This window comes from Mauremys mutica, chromosome 6 (assembly GCF_020497125.1).
Source record: "Mauremys mutica isolate MM-2020 ecotype Southern chromosome 6, ASM2049712v1, whole genome shotgun sequence".
NCBI classification, from domain to species: domain Eukaryota; kingdom Metazoa; phylum Chordata; order Testudines; family Geoemydidae; genus Mauremys; species Mauremys mutica.
The window spans coordinates 74,936,366-74,956,294 of record NC_059077.1 but is presented as its reverse complement, the minus strand read 5'-3'; the positions used below and the strand labels follow the sequence as shown (position 1 = coordinate 74,956,294).

The window sequence follows — 19,929 nt, the reverse complement described above, 5'->3', positions numbered from 1 at the left end:
AAAGCTAGACCTTGGTTGCCTCAGGATCTCTGTCTCCATATAAATATCAAGGGAGCACTGAACCATCTGTTTAGCTTGGGTGGAGTTCCTTCTGCATATCAAGGGGCAAAATTTGTTGGTATTCATAGACAATGGCAGCAATGGTCTGTGTAAACAAACAAGGGAGACCCATTTGATAAAGCGGAAAGCTTTATTCCAGAGGAATTTTATAGTTGAGGATCATGAACCCAGAGGCTCTGCTGGGTCTCTACGATTTCAGCTTGTGGGATAGTATCGTGAAGTTCAAAGACAAGGAGGCCTCGATGAGGCAAAGCAGGAGTTCAGTGCTATGCGGGAGATGGGGAAATTAATTTCCAAAACATCATTGCAAGCAAGTCTGGATGCAGCGGACTCTGTGGCTCGAGCTATGGCTTTCTCCATCATTATGTGATGTTCATCTTGGCTGCAATCATCAGGTCTTCCCCCACAGGAGCAACAAACCATCCAAGCCCTCCCATTTGAAGGTCCCTTTCTCTTTTCCAATAAGACCAACGAGAGGCTTCATAGTCTTAAGGATTCAAGGGAGACCCTTAAGTCTCTGGAGATCTATACACCAGCGACAAAAAGAAAGCTGTTCCTCTCACAGCAGTCCCAATGGTTTCAGTCCTTCATGCCGCATTCCCAAGACCTGTTCAAAAAAAGGAGCAGAAGTTACAAGAGGCATCCTCCTCTTCTGCAGCTACCAGTTCTTCTAGGCAAGCTGGGTCCTCTCTAAACAAGCATTTTGACCTGTTGATTGAGAGCAGTCTACCACTCACCAGAGAACCATCTCTTACCACCCCAATTTTTGCCAATTGTCTATCTCACTTCCTAATTGTTCTGACCCACATTGCCACGGGTCAGTAAGTCTTAAGCACGGTGGAACTGGAATACACCCTTCTGTCCCCCCTTTCTACCTCCTTCCCTGTCTTCAGGGATCACTCTCATGAAAGCATCCTACATCAGGAGGTCCAGTCTCGCCTCCTCATGGGGGCCATACAAGAAGCTCCCATGTCATTCAATAGAAGGGATTTTATTCCCATTACTTCCTAATTCTGAAGGCAAAGCGTGTGTGGGGGGGGAGAGGGGAGGAGCGCTCTAAGGCCTATTTTAGATCTAAGGCAGCTAAACAAGGAAAACAAAAGGCTGTATGATTACTCTAGTGCAGAGGTCAGCAACCTTTCAGAAGTGGTGTGCTGAGTCTTCATTTTTTCACTCTAATTTAAGCTTTTGTGTGCCAGTAATACATTTTAACATTTTTAGAAGGTCTTTTTCTATAGGTCTATAATATATAACTAAACTATTGTTGTATGTAAAGTAAATAAGGTTTTTTAAATGTTTAAGAAGCTTCATTTAAAATTAAATTAAAATGCAGAGCCCCCTCCCACCCCCCCCCCCCACCCCCCGGACTGGTTGCCAGGACCCAGGCAGTGTGAGTGCCACTGAAAATCAGCTTGCATGCTGCCTTTGGCACATGTGCCATAGGTTGCCTACCCCTGCTCTAGTGTCTATTACCCTTTCCTTAGATCCTGGGGACTGGTACATTGCTCTTAACTTAAAGGGATGCTTCTTCTCACATGGAGATTGACAGAAAGTTTCTCAGATTTGTGATCAACAGATTCCACAACCAATCTGCAATATTGCCTTTCAGCGGGAAGCGGCGGCCAACACATCCTTTGGCCCACGCCGCTTCCCACAGCCCCCATTGGCCTGGAACGGCAAACTATGGCCAATGGGAGCTGCGATTGGCCAAACCTGTGCACGCTGCAGGTAAACAAACCGTCCCAGCCCGCCAGCGGATTTCCCTGATGGGCCGCATGCCAAAGGTTGCCGATTCCTGCCCTAGCCTATTCACAAAATGCATGGCTGTAGTAGTGGCATTCCTGCAAAAGTTGGGTGTCCATGTGTTCCCCTACTTGGATGACTGGCTACTAAGAGGCTGAGCCAGGTCTCCGGTAGTTTTCAACCCTAGCCACTATTCAGTCCACTTTTGACACTCTGTGGGGGCTCCTAATCAATACAAAGAAATCTATCCTCATGCCTTTCAAAGAATAGAATTTATTAGGGCAGCTCTGGACTCTACAAAGGCTGGGGCTTTGCTGCCAGAACAGAGGTTCCAAGCAATGCAGGTCACTGCTGTAGAACTAAAAGTGCACCCTGTCACTTTAGTTTGGAATTGTCTCAAAATTCTAGGACACATGGTAGCGGCATGCACTTGTGTGGTGTAGCATGCTAGGCTACAACCCAGAGAACGACCTGGTTGGCTGGCCTTGGTGTAGTCACAGGCCCATCATCATATGGATATGGTGGTTTAAGTACCTGCGCGGGTCTTATCCTCCCAGGACTGGTGGTTAGAACCTGCACATTTTTGTGAGGGAGATACCTTTTACCCTTAAGAACAGTCACTCATTCTAGTCACAGATGCATCAGATCTAGGTTGGGGGGCTCCCTTCAGACTCATGGCCTTTGGTCGCCTCCACACAGGATCTGTCTTCATATGAATATCAAGGGACCTTTGGGCCATCTGTTTAACTTGTGTGGAGTTCTTTCCGCATATCAAGGGGCAAAATTTGTAGACAAAATAGACCACCTGATCAGGTCATTCACAGGTCACCACAAGTGGTCTCTTCATCCAGATGTGTTCACATCCATTTTTCAGTGGTGAGGAACTTCCCAAGTGGACCTGTTTGCAACAATAGCAAACAAAAATGTTATTTTTTGTTCGCAAGGGGATCACAGCCCAGGTTCACTGACAGATGCTTTCCTCCTACCCTGGTCAAAAGGTCTGCTGTATGCTTTCTCTCCAGTTCCACTGCTTCCCAAAGTCATGTCCAAAGTCAAGAAATATTCTGTTTACCTTATTCTAATAGTCCCAGCATGGCCCCATCAGCATTAGTTTTCAACTCTACTAGCCCTATCCACCAGAGCTCCACAGCTGTCTCCTTCATTCCAAATTCAGGACCTCCTCCTGACAGTGTGGAAGTTTCACGGCTGACAACCTCAGAATGAGTTTTTCTCTAAGGGGATGCAGAAAGTTCTTCTAAATAATAGGACGCTTTCAGCTGGGTCTACTTATCTTGCTAAATGGAAGAGATTGTCCATTTGTTCCTTTTTAAGAGGCATCCCTTCAGCTCAGGCTCCAGTTTGCTATATCTTGGACTACTTTTTGTTTCTCAAACAAGGGTTAGCATTTAGCCACCAAATGGACTCTAATGGAACTAACTCAACCTTCTACCCTCCGGTGTATAACTGATCAATTTTTTCAAACCCCCCCCCCCCCCAATGTCCCTCAGATTTCTAAAATGTTTGCTCAGATTATACCCTCTACAGTAGAGTTTAAATTTAGTTCTACGAAGGTTGACGGGTTCACGCTTTGAGCCACTAGTGACTTGTTCTCTGTTGCACCTGTCTATGAAGGTGGCTTTCTTGGTTGCTATAACCTCGGTTAGGAGAGTACAGGAGCCTCCTTATACAATTTTCTTTAGGGACACCATTTTCCTTTGACCTCACCCAAAATTAAATGATTTCCAATTTTCACATTAATCAAGCAGTTTATTTACTGACTTTCTTTCCAAAGCTTCATTTGAATAAAGAAAAGTTCCATGCTTCATATGTTAGAAGAACCTTGTTTTTTTTACTTGGATCGGATTAGGCCTTTTAAGTCTTTGTCTCAGCTGTTTGTTGCTGTTTCAGAAGAGTAAAGGGCCATGCAGTATCCACTCTAGGATCTCTTCCTGGATTTCCAGCTGTATGCATTTAAGATACTGATTACCCTGAGGTGCAATATCAGCCAAACTGGTGGCTCACTCAGTCAGGTCATAGGCAACTTCCATAGTCTTTCTGGCTGGTGTACCCATCCTGGACATTTGTTGGGTGGTAACCTGGTCATTAGTCCATACATTTGCCTTTCACTATGACATCTCACATTAATCTAGAGATGATGCCAGATTTGGACAGGTGGTGCTGCAATCACTGTTCAAATAGACTTCACACCCATCTCCAGTTCGAACTGCTTGTGAGTCATCTACAGTGGAGTGAACATGTGCTTATCACTCAAAGAACTATAAACAGTTACCTACCTTTCTGTAACTGGTTCTTAAAAGATGTGTTGCATGTGTCCATTCCACAACCTGTCCTCCTTCCCCTCTCTTTTGGAGTCTTTCTGGTAGGAAGGAACTGAGTGGGTTCAGGGGCAGCAGGGCCCTTTATATCTGCTTGCAATGGTGCAAGGCACCAGACGGCACTCATGCTGTCTCGACAGTTACTGCTGGGGGATAAATCTCTGACAACTGTGCACGAGGCATGCACATACCTACAGTGAAATGGACATGTGCAACACATCTTGAAGAACAACAATGATGGAAAGGTAGGTAACCATTTTTTTACAGCTGTTTCCTATACCTTGGCACACACGTAAGGCCACACCTCTAAGAGTTTGTCTTCACTAGCTTTCCATCCACAATTCCCAAACCATTTCTCTGATAATACCTAGCGAAAGCATTCACAGAGTAGCATAATTTGTAGTAGTGCTATGGCTCATGAGATGTGCACACAGACATTTTTTTCATCTCGGTCAATTGAGATTCTTCTGAACAGGAAGAAGCATCTGTCAGGATGTGAAGAACCACACAAGAGTCTGTAACCACTACAGCACATGGGCTCTCAGCATACAGGGGAGTTTTGTGGGTGAGGTAAAGGAAGGGCCAGTGGATCTGCAGGTACACTCCATGTGGATTCAGATACAGCAAGATTAGAGGTTACTGGCCATGTAAAGCTTCTGAAACCTGGCAAGAAGATCCCTTCCCCCTCAGTCCCCAGTGAATTCCCAGTTATGTAGCTCTGTTACTTGAGTTGTGTGCCAGGATAAAGATTTGGACTAAAGGAGCCAATTATACTACATCTTAACTAGATTCAACAAGTCATTTTTTTTCTAGCTATCCAGTGTTTTGATCACATCCATTTTCATCTTCCAGAGCTTTGCTGCAGTGGGCCTTCCAGTTGTATGTCTCCTTATGAGGCATTCCTAAAATCCCATGTTGCTTCTGTTCACTCAAACCATGTCTGTTATAATTTTAGTTGATTAAAAGTGCTTCCTTCACTGCACATTCTTAGAGGACTTCCCTGTGGCTAAAGAGATTCTGTATTCTGTACATGAAGGAATGAGAATTCATCCTCTTCCATACTTTTCTTAGAGAGCGAAGGTTTCCTTTCTACAGATGTGTCTCTGAGGTGACCTAGATCATTCTGTTTTATTCTGGGCATGTTGTTACCAAAAAGATATTGGCAAATTAAAAGGAAGTTTAAACCCAATTCCAGCAAAAAAACATAAGCACATCGTTAAGTTAAGCATGTGAGCAGTCCCATTGAAGTGGGACTATACACATGCTTAAATTAAGGATTGATGCCTTAGAAATGACCAACAAAAATGAGTAGGATGTTAGTAGAACTGATTTATAAGGAAAGAACTTACTCCTATTTGCTTGACACATTATTATTTTAAATATACAGTATTGACTTTCTTATACTGGAAGGTCATTTGAATGTCTTCTAAGAATTATTGAATTACTTATTGATTTCAATTATTCTGTGCTTGTGCCTACTTCTGATGCCTGTCTCTGTGCTTTTTCTTTTTTTTTTAAATGTAACATACATATACTCTATATATACACAATATAAAAACTACATATATTTAACATTATTAAGTACAGGGAAATATAATGGTATACAAGTATATAAACACCAAAGAGGGAGAAAAGCAACAAAGAGTCCTGTGGCACCTTAAAGAGTAACAGATTGCCACAGGACTCTTTGTTGCTTTTTACAGATCCAGACTAACATGGCTACCCCTCTGATAAAAGAGGAAGAAGAATCATTTAGGATGATCCATGTGGTTTTACCAAGAAGTAACAAAATGAATTTAACTAAGGTTAAATTTAGACAGAATATGAGGAAAATACAGAGAGAGTTCTAATGCTTTGGCATAATCTCCCAAGAGAAGACGTAGAAGCCCAGTTGCTTTGTACATTTAGAACAAGACTGGACAACATACTGAAAATGTACTTTAGGGAACAATTCTGTAGTAGCAGAGAGAGATGGGCTAGATAGCATAATAGAATTTTAAAGATGGGAAAGATCTATGATTTCCACTCTCACGGTTATGGTCATTAGAACAAAATTAGATGAAAGCATTAACATTACCACTGAAATAGTATTTTAATGTATCCCCATGGTTCAGAAATTTAGAGTTGACATTTAGTTTGGAGCTTCTAGTTTGCAGAAACCAAATTTCCAGTGAAAATCATTAATTTTCATCATGTGTCTTCACTGGCACTTTCTTCCTTCTTTTAAGTTTTTGCCCATTCACTTGAGTAGGTCCAGGGATCACAAAACATTAAGTGATTTCAGCACTTGAGTAAAATGCTATACCATTTATTTTCCCAAAGCCAAAACTTGCTATTCTCATTTGGCTCTAGTGGCATATGTGGTCTGAATGTACACTTCCCTATATGAGAGCAACCCACACAGGGATTTATATGCAAGCAACTCTGGATATGTTTGGTCTGTTTTTACAGACATACAGTTATGAATAGATATTTTTATAGAGGAATATCAGTCTGCAACTATAAAGCTCCCATGCAGAGGACCATTGTAGATGGATGAGATTTCTCAAAGGGTAGAACTACTCTCCCCCCCCCCCCTTCTTGAAGATGAAACTACTTCATTTATTTGTTTTTATCAGTCACAGTACACTACTACTCTGGTTTTATTGACCACTCAACTAAAGCTTCTATAAATGATACCAGATTGGAATGGTTTACTATTTGGAGGTATCAGCTTCATTTAGGCTATTATTTATAGAATCTTACCCTGCCTTAAACAGCGCCACAGATGATTAATGATTAATTACTTCTTTTTTAAATAAACCTTTTCTTAATCCTGTTTTCCTGTGAGCAAATTCAGTTCTTACAGTTTTGAATAGGTTTGAATGCTATCTTAAACAGTTCAGTGACATGAGTCTCAGTGTATAAACACAATGCAGTTTAGCAGACAGTAACCTTTCGTCACATTGACAAGCCTAGTTAGTGCAAACAAACCAGTGTTTGATTTACAGAGTCAAGAAGCATTAGGCGAGCCTCTCTCATTGTTGGGATTATTCCTGCCCGATAAAACAGTTTCTGCATATACAGTCGCTCTCACTCACTCAGTCACCCTCTCACTTACTCACTGCTCTGTTCTGTGGTGATGCATCATTTTTCCCCTTTGAAGCTCATTTATCTGAGACACTTGCTTTTTGCGGTCTGTGCTGCAGTGTTCATCCCAGCCAATCAGATAGTAATGTTCGCAGCAGGAGCTGGCCAATCCAAAGCCTGCTTTTGCTGGAAACGTGAAACCCTTAGGGGAATGCAATAACAAAAGCCTTTCACTGCAGACAAATGTTAAGTGTCTGTGCAGACTTTTCCTGGTTTTAATTTTATTACTCTAAGAATGGAGGGTTTGTTGTTTCTTTCATGTTTCCTTTCAAGCTATTTTAATTATACATTTGTGCTACATCAGAGACTTTGAAACACAGTGATTCAGCCTATTGCATCTAAAGCTAAAATGCAGTAACCTTCTGGCAATACAAATATATTCCGGTGCTGTAAATATAGCTGACATGCTGAAGAATTTTAAGCAGCTGGAAAGGTCTCTGACACCACACACGATGCCCTAGAGAGCAAATGATGAGAAAAACATCACTTCCCCACCCCCCAATAGCTTTGTCAAGTGTTTGTTTCTTTTCTATTTTAAGGGGGTCGGGATAAAATATATGTCCCCAGCTATTCCATTTTGTTAGTATCAAAGCATAGATGATAAAAAAAAATTATTTAACTGATTGTCTAAATAGGAATTTTAGCCTGATCTTTTATATTCCGGGGGCCTGTTTTTAACCTTGGTTGAAGACTGATTTATTTTTTGTCTTTAGACCATGTTACCACAATATATGGTATTCTACTGTCAAGTTATAATAATAGCAACTTAAAACCATATGGGGAGCAATTTTCAAATCTGCTATTGAGAATTTTCAAGGAAATCCCTTCTTCCCTTGTACTTTAGCTAACAGCACTTCAAATACTTTCCTGCTGTTAAAAGGGCCCTAAGGAAATAAGCTGGGGGTTACATGTTTACTTTACATTGGTGCTGCAGAGTGAGATAGTTTTAGTGTAAAATTAGAAATCACTCTGGTAACACAAAGCAAGCAGACAGGCTAGAAACATATTTGGCACAGTGCCATTATTATTTCCATTGTAGGAAAGCTAGCGCTAGCTAGAACAAGGAGAGTGTAGAGAAATACAAACCATAAGATTCGTGTGTGTAGTTTTAGTTAAATATTTAGTTCTTTAGAATGAATTTCTGTGAATCTGCTAACATTTTTGCACCATGCCTCTTCTGCCTAGGTGAAATTAATCTTTTCAGCATGCATTCTAAAGAGAAATGATAACTGATTCAGAATATTGCCTTCTGTTTATCTACAGTATCTAATGAATTAAAGGGGTAGTTATGTTGACTAGTCCACAACATGATTATAAATTGTCTCTCTGTGAAAAAGTGTTTGAGAGAAATCTGAATGGGTTTGAATGACACCCTCCATTAATTTTTTTTAAAAGAAGCCCCTACAGTGCATACTTAATAATACATTGATTTTTCAGATAAAACAAAATTTTAAGCCTGCAGTTATTGTGCAGATTTATTTAAATTTTAACAGAAGTATTTTTAAAGCAAAGCTTTAAATGATGAAGACATTAACATTGAAACAGCACATTTATTTTAATAATAAAAATTATTATTATTATTTGTCTTCCCTATCTAACAAAACGTGTGTGTGGTGATTTGGATATTGGTAATTTCAAATAAATAATATCACTACTATAGTATTGTTGAAAACAAAGCGCATTCTTCTGAGTCACCTACTGATTTAAGCACTGGTAACGTGCTCAGTTTATGCTGGCTGCCTGCCAAATGAAAGCAATTATGTGCAGTAATAGCAAAATTAAGAGGTGAATGTTGCCGTTTTACAGCAGGACATGGCAAAAACCATTTCCTTCTGTCAGCTGTATCTTGATCACACACGCACGCACACACTCTTTCCTGTGGGTTTTAACTTGAGGTCACTGAAACCAGAAAAGAGGAAGAGTGTAGACCACAGCTTTTGAAAGCAAATAAGAATGGGGCTCTGTTCGTTGTTGGTTTTTTTATTTTATTTTATTTTTTTTTAAAGTTGTTGTAACTGTGATAATATTTTGTTTCTCTTCCTCCTACAGGTGTCCTAGTGGTAAATGTTACATGGCGGAACAAGACTTATGTTGGGACCCTGCTGGATTGTACAAAGCATGATTGGGCCCCTCCCAGGTAGGCAGTTATTCTGGGACTGTTTTTTCTCTACTCTTGCCCCTCCCCCCCAAAAAAATCTCTGGCAAGAAACTGTACAGAGATTAATAATGAACAACTGTATATAATTGAAACCATTCAGAAGAGGAATGAGTAATTCTTTCTTACACACTGCAAAATGCAGATGTTGAGCTGGCAGTTTATATTTTCTAATTGTTATGTTACTGAAAAAATATCTCTGGAATTAAATTGAAATTGAGTTTATTTTAAAATATTTTCTTGGATACTAAAAAATACTTTTTTTCTCAGTAATATTCCTGAAGCAAATGTTTTTTTTTCTTTCATGATGTACCTATTTGAAAGAGAGCACCCTTCCTCTAACAGCATTGCAGATTCTGTTACATGAAGCCTTGTCATTCTGATATTTGAAATATCAATTCATGGTTGAAATAGCTGATGGTGTCTGGTGGTGATGTTTTAGTCTCTGTTCTGACATCTGCTCTTCTTAACTTAGGTTTTGTGAATCGCCAACAAGTGACCTGGAAATGCGAGGAGGTCGGGGGAGAGGAAAGCGAGCAAGGTCTGCTGCAGCTGCACCTGGAAATGATGTTAGCTTTACAGAGTCAAGAGGACTGCAGAACAAGAACAGGGGTGGTGCCAATGGGAAGGGGAGGCGAGGCAGCCTTAATTCAAGCGGACGCAGGACACCCCCAAATTGTGCAGTGGAGGATGTCAAAGCCAGCCCTTCATCCACGAATAAGAGGAAAAATAAACCTCCAATGGAGCTAGACTTGAACTCCAGTTCAGAGGACAATAAATCTGGAAAGCGCATTCGCACCAATTCTAGAAGCACTCCAACTACCCCACAGGGGAAACTTGAGACTACTTTTTTGGACCAAGGGTGCTCTTCTCCAGTATTGATTGATTGCCCTCACCCCAACTGCAACAAAAAGTACAAGCACATCAATGGACTGCGTTACCATCAGGCTCATGCACATTTAGATCCAGAAAACAAACTGGAGTTTGAGCCTGACAGTGAAGATAAAATTTCAGACTGTGAGGAAGCATTAAGTAATGTGGCACTTGAATGCAGTGAGCCAAGCACAAATATATCAAGTTTTGATCAGCTAAAAGCACCAACATCTCCTTGCCCTCTTAATACCCCTGGGACACCCAAGGGGAAAAGGGAGTTGACCAATAATGGTCCAACTTCAATCATCAGTTCTAAAACTGGCAAGAATTCTGGTAAAAAGAAGGGCCCAAACAGTGAATTGAACAGCCTTCCTGTAATTTCTAATATGGCAGCCACGCTGGACAATTGCTCAGTAGCAGATGGAAGTTTGGCCTCTGAAATGCCCAAACTGGAAGCTGAAGGATTAGTAGACAAGAAAAATGTGGGAGATAAAGACAAGGGCAAAAAAGCCAATACCTGCAAAGTGGATAAAAATCTGTCAAAACTTAAAGCAGCCAGGCCCATTGCCCCAGCTCCAGCTCCTACTCCTCCCCAATTAATAGCTATACCCACTACAGCCTTTACAACCACCACTACAGGGACAATACCAGGATTGCCCTCACTCACAACCACTGTTGTTCAGGCTACACCAAAGAGCCCTCCGTTAAAACCTATTCAACCAAAGCCCACAATTATGGGAGAGCCAAGCACTGTAAACCCAGCTCTCACATCACTCAAAGACAAAAAGAAAAAGGAAAAGAGAAAGCTGAAGGACAAAGAAAGCAAAGAGACTGGAAGTCCTAAAATGGATTCTAAGCTGGGAAAGCTAGAGGATTCAAAAGGGTCTGGGAAAGATTTATCTGGGCATTTTTTAAAGGACCATCTCAACAAGAATGAAGTGTTAGCTAATGGACTGTCAGAGTCTCAAGAGAGCAGGATGGCAAGTATTAAAGCTGAAGCGGATAAGGTTTACACTTTCACAGACAATGCACCCAGCCCTTCTATAGGGAGTGCCTCCAGAATGGAATGCAGCACTTTGGTGAATGGACAATCTTCTTTGGCGCCACTGCATGTGTTGACACAAAATGGTGCAGATAGTACAGCTGCTAAAACCAACAGCCCAGCTTACTCTGATATTTCTGATGCTGCGGATGATGGTGGTTCTGACAGCCGGTCAGAGGACATGAGGTCAAAGGCCAGCTCTCCTTCAGATATTATTTCTAATAAGGAAAGTGTTGTAAAAGGACATTCTTCAATCACAGCACAATCATCACAAGTGAAAGAGTCCCATTCTCCCTATTACCATGGCTACGATCCTTATTATTCTCCAAGTTACATGCACTCTGGACAGGTCAGCACCCCTGCAGCTGGGAACAGCAGTACCTCACAGGGACTGAAGATCAAAAAGGAGGCCGAGGAAGAAGCTGAAAAGAAAGACAAGACAGAACCATCAGATTCCAAGAAAAATGATACTAATTCCACTAATTTACAGCCTCAGCATCAGTCAGTAATAACTCAGAGACATCCTGCACTTGCCCAGTCACTTTATTATGGACAATATGCCTATGGGCTTTACATGGACCAAAAGTCCTTAATGGCCTCTAACCCTGCCTATAGGCAGCAGTATGAAAAATATTATGAGGACCAGAGACTGGCAGAGCAGAAAATGGCACAAACTGGGAGAGACTGTGAAAGGAAGAGCGAACCTTCACTGAAGGAACTAGGAAAGGATGACAACAAGCAGAAAAATATCCCCTCTGCTACTATCTCAAAGGCTCCTTCAGTTCCAGAGACAAGCAAAAATAACACTAAAATAGGGTCATCAGTCCCCAGCAAAGCTGAAGAGACAAGCAAATCACAGATTCTTTCCAATCACCAGCAGCAGCTTCAGTCTGATAGCTTCAAAGCCAAACAAATGGAAAACCATCAGCTTATAAAGGAGGCCGTGGAAATGAAATCTGTTATGGACTCAATGAAACAGACAGGAGTAGATCCTACCACAAGATTTAAACAGGTGAGGCCACTGGAACTTGAACACGGATAATCTTGAATTATTTTTAAGGTTTTAATGATACGATTATGTTGTATTTTTCTATCTTACCTAAAGGGCCAAACTCTGCCACCCTTTTTTTCGTTGAGTAGTACCTTATTCCTTGTGTAGTTCTATTGCTTTCAGTGGGGCTTTTGAGAGAGGGGAAACCGAGCATGAGTAGAGGTGACAGAATCCAGGTTTAAGAAATTAATTAGAAAATTTTGAATCTTAATTAAACAGAATTCATGTTTTCATATAGAACCAAGTAGAATTAAAACTCTTAAATGTAAATTTTAGTCATTCTGCTTAGTGCAGCAGAGTGAAATTTCAAGAAATAAGCACTTTTCACTATGAATGAAGTACAAAGTAGATTTGAAAAATGGCTTGGGTTTTTTTTTGGTTTTGTTTTGTTTTTTTAATGACAGCTGACATTTACTAAAGAAGGACGAGCAGATTCTTTGTTGCTCGACTCTTTATCCTAATCCAGCGTGACCTTTTCAAAATCGTGAAGGGGGGACATCCTTCCCTATCTGTCCTCAGTAAGCTCCTGACCTCTGTGGGCCCACACAGTGGGTAAAATCCTGGCCCCACTGAAGTCAATGATGGTTTTACCACTCTGGCTCCTCCTGGCCTTCCCACATCTTAGACAGCCTTCCAATCCAAACCCCTGCCAAGACATGCTACTCTTTCTTTGCTCTGATCCAGTGCTCCCACACTGAATATCCTCATGCTCTGGCATTTGGCAATCCCAGAATTCATCTTAATAAGCCACCTTTCAAAGTAAGGCTGAGGGTCATGGAACTAGAAGGAAAGTGGGATAGTTCAGGTCTGGATAGGAGAAGATTTCTATGGACTATGATGAGTATCTGAACCAAAGCTAATCCAGTTTACCTATTACTATTTCTTATGCTGTGAACATTGACCATTAAAGTAAAATAACAGTAATTAGCCCTTGTACATCTCATAAAAAATAATGTTCTTTTGTTATTCAGTAAAGATGTGCTGTTTTATGTAACCCTGTAAAGAAACCACATACCCACTCTTTAACATGTTTATAAACAGTTTTATAATAGTTAGACATATTCTACACACATTTCTCAAACCCTGACCTCAATCCTGTGAACAGTGATTTTATAACTTTACCCATGTGAACAGTCCCTCTCAGTTGAGTGGGATGTAGAGTTACTCAAGTGTACAAATGTTGGCAGGATCAAGGCCAAGGAAAGCATCTTTCCAGCAAGATCCATTTTTCAGGTTTATCATTCCAGGTTATCAAAGTCCTTTGACATAGCATTAGCAATGTTGTAGTTCGCAGATGGGAAAATCTCTCTATGGCCATTAATCAAAATACATATATAGTATGATCACATAATTTTAACACCTAATACATATGTAATTTGTGATTAAACTAGTCAAAGGCAGGGAAAGGATATAAGATGAAATAACTCAATCAGATTATGATAGAAGTTTATTGCTATTACATTGTAATGTTGGCTGGAGTTTGAGCTTAAAAGTATATTGAACCTATAAGAAGCATGTCTGTCCTACAATATACATAATCTGTGTCTATTGTTAACACTTCTATAAAAAAAGACATCTACAAAAGTATGACAAATATCAATAACTATCTTGTTTCACAATGTGCATTTAGAACAAAATGTATTTCTCCCTCATATCAGGACGCAGATTCAAGAACATGGCATCATTATGTCTACCAGCCCAAATACCTTGATCAGCAAAAATCAGAAGAACTTGATCGGGAGAAAAAACTAAAAGAAGACAGCCCTAGAAAAACACCTAATAAGGAAGGTTCCATACCCAACCTCCCTGTCTCATTAACAAGCATTAAAGAGGAACCGAAAGAGGTGAAGCGTTCTGATTCCCAGTCACTGGAGGAGAGCAAGATCAAAAATGATGATCGAAAGACTCCTGTAAATTGGAAGGACTCTCGGGGTGCTAGAGTGGCCGTTTCCTCACCAATGAGTCAGCATCAGTCATATATACAGTACTTGCACGCTTATCCTTACCCACAGATGTATGATCCCAACCATCCTGCATACCGTGCAGTCTCTCCTGTTCTAATGCACAGCTATCCTGGTACGTGTTCTGTAACTGGCATTGTACACTAGTAAAGATTTACACACTAACAGTGCAGTAAAACCTACATTTTAATATTGGCTGTTAGCAGCTTCACGGATGACATTTGTTTTGCTTGTTCTTATGCTAGGGAAAATTCTGCAGATTAAACTGATTTAATACAAGATGTTCCTTTTATGAACTGTCAGAGTTCCCAGTTACAGTTTCCACTACCCCTGACAGGCTGCTGTTGCTGTTAGACTGACAGATAGTTTATTGCCTATAAAAATATTCTAAGCACTTACTGTCAGAACCATTATAGTTACTATTCTTTTCACTTAAGAGGATCCATAAATGTCTGAAATGTCTGTAAGCTCAACCCTCTTTATAACCTCCATTCATCAGGGTGAATTAGCTGAAAAAAATGGAAGAACAAAGATAAAATTTTATAGTCACGTGATCCATTTTTGATGTAATCCCCTGTATAGGAATCTCTCCACCCCACATTGGTATAACCAAATGTAAAAACAGTAACTTGACGTGGCATTTATTGTTTATCTGCAGGGGCCTATCTCTCGCCAGGATTTCATTATCCTGTTTATGGGAAGATGTCAGGGAGAGAAGAGGCGGAGAAAGTCAATACCAGCCCTAGCATCAATGCAAAATCAACCACTGAATCTAAAGCACTGGATTTGCTCCAACAACATGCCAACCAGTACCGCAGCAAGTCCCCTGCCGTAAGGCTTCATCTGTTGTTTCTGAACAGCAACACATTCGGGGTTGGGTAGGGAAAGGGCAGAGAATGTCATCCAAAAATGTGCATAGTCAAGCTATGAATTCAAGATGTTTTTTATATCAGCATTTAAATCAAAAGTAATTTAAAATCTGGGTGCTTCCCTGGCATATACTGGAAGTGACAAGTATAACAGGTTTCTTGCTAATATACTTCCCAATATAAGTAGTAGATTCATATGGAAATCCAGATTCATAGATAGCTCTCGGGACATGGTATGCTTTATTGCAGTTTACCAAGAAGCTTCTGTTTGAAAACAGATAATGAGATTAAAAAGTTGAACTATGGGATTTGATAATATCCCTTCAATATATTTGCTGCAGAGCTGTTATCTTCTAAATAGCAAATTACTAACATTTGTTTTCGAGACTTCCATGTCAGAGTAAACAGTGTTACTTTGCCTTCAGATAAGTCAGTAAAAGTTTTAATTAATGAAAGCAAGTTGCTGACCCTAAACATAATTTTGAAATAGCTCTCTGATGAAAGAAATGAAAGAAGTCCAAGGACTGATTTACACCAGCTGCCACCAGCTCAAATAGGCTGTTAGAGCAGCCAGGAATCAGCCCGGCATAAGGGAGCCTAGGCCATCCCCCCCCTGCAGATTTGGTGGGAGAAGAGGTGGTTTGTGGCTGCTATGTGATGCCTGAGGATCCCTTTATCCTGAGAGTATGGCTACACCAGCTTTAGGGCACCTAAGTATTCTGGGGAGCAAAGCAAATCCACTCCAGTGTACTGGAGAATCAGTCTAATATTTTATGTTTAAATGTCCATTGCTAAATACCCAGAGTCAGTGTATTGGTTGTGATATTCTCAATTTTAAAAATATTATATACTATTTCTTTTATCTTTTTATTGTCAGCCTGTGGAAAAATCTACAGCTGAACGTGAGCGGGAAGCAGAGAGGGAGCGAGATCGTCACTCCCCTTTTAGCCAGCGGCACCTTCATACACACCACCACACACACGTTGGAATGGGCTACCCACTTATACCTGGGCAATATGACCCATTTCAAGGTGAGCTGGGGCTTCTGACTGTAGGATCAACGTGTCTTTTTAAAGTTGTTTGATTGATGTTGCAAGTATGATGTGAAGCTATTTTAATAGAAACCCATGTTTTACAGAAACCAGAAAAAATAGTTTAGGGAGAAAGCTTGAAAACACGCAGCAAGGACTAAGCTGGTAACACCAAATTACACTATAGCTACAGCTTCATGCTTGAGTAATACCGTTTTAGAACTCACCACTGATTGCCAGTAAATTATTAAAATTTTACTTGTCAGCTAGGATATCGTTCACATGAGTATTTTCAACCATAATAAAAACTGACATTAACTGATTAACATTAGAAAGACCCAAAAGAGGTTAAAAAAAATAAACTTTTTTACATAATTAGTCTTGTGGAAACAATGGAGAAAGCATGGCAAAGAGAAAAGCTCTTAATTTTGAACCAATTTTATGTACAGCAGAGACCCTGCAGTCAACCTTGAGATTGTCACAGCTACAGCTTCTCAAACAGCACATGATCTGTTTTTATTTAGGTGAATACAGCACATATTGTTGCAGTCAAGGAAAAAGAACCACAAGAAGAGATGCATGAAAGATTATTAATTTTCTCTTGATTTACACCAGTTTTTCTTCCTTTTCTGACACTGTTCTAGCAGAATTAAAAGATTTCCTCCCCTGCAGTGAAGTTCACACTAGACAGTTTGTAGCTAAAATGACATTAATTTATTGTGTTCTCTCAGTGCCTTAGAGTCATTTTCCTATGCAAAAGCCTTAAATATTTCTAAATTTGATTCAGTGATTGCATACGTCTTATGGGATGCATTATGCTCATTCAGTGGGAGAAATTTAAAAATAAGTTACTATGGAAGTATTGTATTCCAAGCAGCTAGTATTCGTTTCTGTAATTCACTGTGACTCTTGATTCTTGTTGTTTCCTGGTACCCATTATTTCGACTGAGCTTCCTATTCAGGAATTCATACAAACCGTTTAGCACCATGCAGTGCAATGCTTGGAAAGAAATACAATAAGATAGAATGCCATATTTTCTTGTAAAATGCCTATTAAGGAGAATTCAGTACATTATATTAAAGCACATTGATCAGACCAGGCAAATTGTCTTACCTCTCTTGCCTGAAATATTTGATGTATGCATCCTGCAAAAAGTGATTGGCTGCTATTTATGGTTTTTGCACTGATGACTATACTTGTCTCTCTGAACACAATAAAATCCAGAAGTATATCCACAGTCTTTTGTTTCTTCTTTCCTTCAGGGTTGACCTCTGCTGCCCTTGTTGCCACTCAGCAGGTGGCTGCTCAGGCATCTGCATCTGGTATGTTTCCTGCACAAAGAAGGTAAATATCTTGTAAACCTTGAATTATACTTACATAGACATCTTAATAGGGAGGGAGGAAGCAAATTATAGGTTTCTAAGACTGGAGGTCTGCATCCCTATAGACAGCAGCTTTTATTGAGAGGGGAGGGGTTGTAGGGGTTTTTTAGTTAATTATAGCTCTATTCTTCCTAACAAGACACTTGTCTTTGACGCTCGTATTATAATCATAATGTAGATAATTAATCAATGAAATAGACTGCCTGTCGTCTGAGATTTTCAGAGACTATCCTTTACTCTTGGTACTTATTAAAGTAAAACAATCTGTTATGAAGTATATAATTAGGATTCAAAATGTTTTCATAAAAGGCAAGTAAGGGATTAATTTTGGAGTAGATCCATCTAAGGTTGAGTAAACTTCTGCAGTTATGTATAAGTACAAGTATATCTGGCTTCCTGATTTGCAGATACTTTTATTGGAAATAAAATATTTTCAGAAGGTACATTAAAGATTATATTATTTTAAAGTTATCTAGGAATCAAATGTATTTGCCTTTCAACTATTTACTTGCTTTTAAATAGAATTTACTTTTCAACCTCTAAAGGAACTGAAAATCCTATATATAATAAAAATTCTGTCTTAAGAGAAAAGCTCAACTCTGCCTTAACAGTGGAGTCTCCACCAACACCTCCAGAATAAATCTTATGCAGTAAAATTAACAACTTCCATGATTTTATCACAAGTCCCATGATATATGCTGTTTTTCTTAGTCGCAGCCCCCCAGAGGCAAGTGATTACATGAGAATCTCAGCTTTCATTTGAATAAAAAGCAAGTTTTTAGCACTCAGTGTTGCAGAGAAATGCTTGAGCACGTGACTCAAGTGCACCCTAAAGGTTCAGAAACTAGAAGAGACACACTATTCCTCTCCCCCTCTCAATTTATTAACATCTCATGATTTGGTGCAGGGAGCTAGGGTTGGCAATACTAATTAGATGTGTTTAGTTTCATAGTTTTTGTGCATTTCAAGAGTCCATAGTTAAATGTTGCAAAAGGATATCATACTAAAACCTCTTTTTTTTTTTTTTTTTTTCTAGAGAATGAGGAGTTTGGAAATGTACATTGTCATGTGACTGGATCACATGAGGAAGCGCTTTATTACAGACATCAGTTCCATGGTGTTAATTTGAAATGCCTTAATGGCAGGCAAAAACCAGTCATTTCATTTTTGTAAATTGCAGATTTTATCACAGAGTAACAAATGTTGCTGTAATTAGACTTCTGTTTTTTTATATATCTATATATATATGCGCGTATATATATATATAAATATATATAGATTCTTTACTTTTTTTTGTATCGGTAACCAGGCTCGCACACAGGGTCTGCTGCTAAGTTGCAAACCACACAATAAAGGAAAAATGTATTTGTCATGTTTAGAAAAATGTTAACCACAAAAGGCCGTTTTTCTTTTCTTTTTGCTTTTTAATTGTAAATAAATAATACGATGTATCAGTGTGCCTGATCCTTGCATACCCTTCTAATATTGCCCACAAGCCCTCAGAGAGGCTAACTGTGATGATGACACTTTGGTACAATTTAGATGTCTATTTGGTGGCTCCTGTTAAGATGCATCAGTGTAAAATGTTACTGTACTCACTGTTTCATTGTAATTGTGTATTGTGAAAAATATACATTTGGAAGGCATGGGGTTGCCAGTACCACAAAAACTGTGTTGTACATAATGTATAGATTTTAAATGGGGAAATAATGAGTATCTGTGAATAATGAAATGTCTTTTTTTGATAATCTTGAATGGCAAATAACCCAATAGCCTGCATACCAGAAGACATCTGTGATTGTTCTATTACTTGAATAGTCCTGCAGTCTTTTTTTTAATGTTTACAATTATCCAGTTTTAGAAGAGAGACTTTAATGCCATTGCCTGGTTACTTGTTTTATGCTGTAATCTAGTTTATTTTATGTAAAATGTATATTGAATGCTTTCATTTTTATACCTGCCTTAAATAATTTGGCAATCAGAATTAAAAAAAAAAAAGTTGTTTTTGTACTTTTTGGCGTCTGTCTCACCTTGCTTTCCTCTGCCCAGCTTAGAGAGAGATTGTGTCCTAGTTACCAATAGGTATGTTTGACAGGCTCTGGAGGCACCATACAGCTGTTAGTGTCCCCAGAAGGACTTTTGGCTTGGTTCCCAGGCAGTACTCACCAGTTTGGCGGCTATGCTATCCTTGAATAAGGTGAAGCATGAATCCACACCCTCCATGCCCAGCCTGTTCCATTTTCACCTTACCCCTTTCTTCCTTTTGGGCACATAGGGCCTGAGCCAAAACTGCAGT

At 39.6% G+C, this 19,929-nt stretch overlaps 1 protein-coding gene and 1 long non-coding RNA gene across 6 annotated transcripts in view; one reads left to right on the top strand and one right to left on the bottom strand.

Annotated features, from left to right (window-relative positions):
* ZNF608 (zinc finger protein 608) overlaps positions 1–19,643 on the top strand; it is a 106,974-nt gene extending 87,331 nt beyond the window's left edge. For 4 of the 5 annotated variants that reach the window (XM_045021823.1, XM_045021820.1, XM_045021821.1 and 1 more), the window contains 7 exons: positions 9,318–9,405; positions 9,899–12,350; positions 14,048–14,465; positions 15,009–15,181; positions 16,097–16,250; positions 17,514–17,595; positions 18,670–19,643. In XM_045021823.1, the coding sequence (XP_044877758.1) occupies positions 9,318–9,405; positions 9,899–12,350; positions 14,048–14,465; positions 15,009–15,181; positions 16,097–16,250; positions 17,514–17,595; positions 18,670–18,676 (3,374 nt within the window). In that variant the 3' untranslated portion in view covers positions 18,677–19,643. Of the gene's footprint in view, positions 1–9,317; positions 9,406–9,898; positions 12,351–14,047; positions 14,466–15,008; positions 15,182–16,096; positions 16,251–17,513; positions 17,600–18,669 lie in introns of those variants that run through there. The other variant, XM_045021824.1, reaches the window with a different exon arrangement.
* On the bottom strand, positions 218–7,294 carry LOC123373066. The gene is made up of 3 exons (XR_006580544.1): positions 7,240–7,294; positions 2,609–2,701; positions 218–667 (listed from the first exon to the last, which is right to left on the bottom strand). It is a non-coding gene; the product is annotated as an uncharacterized LOC123373066 (long non-coding RNA).
* Positions 19,644–19,929: the final 286 nt, after the last annotated feature.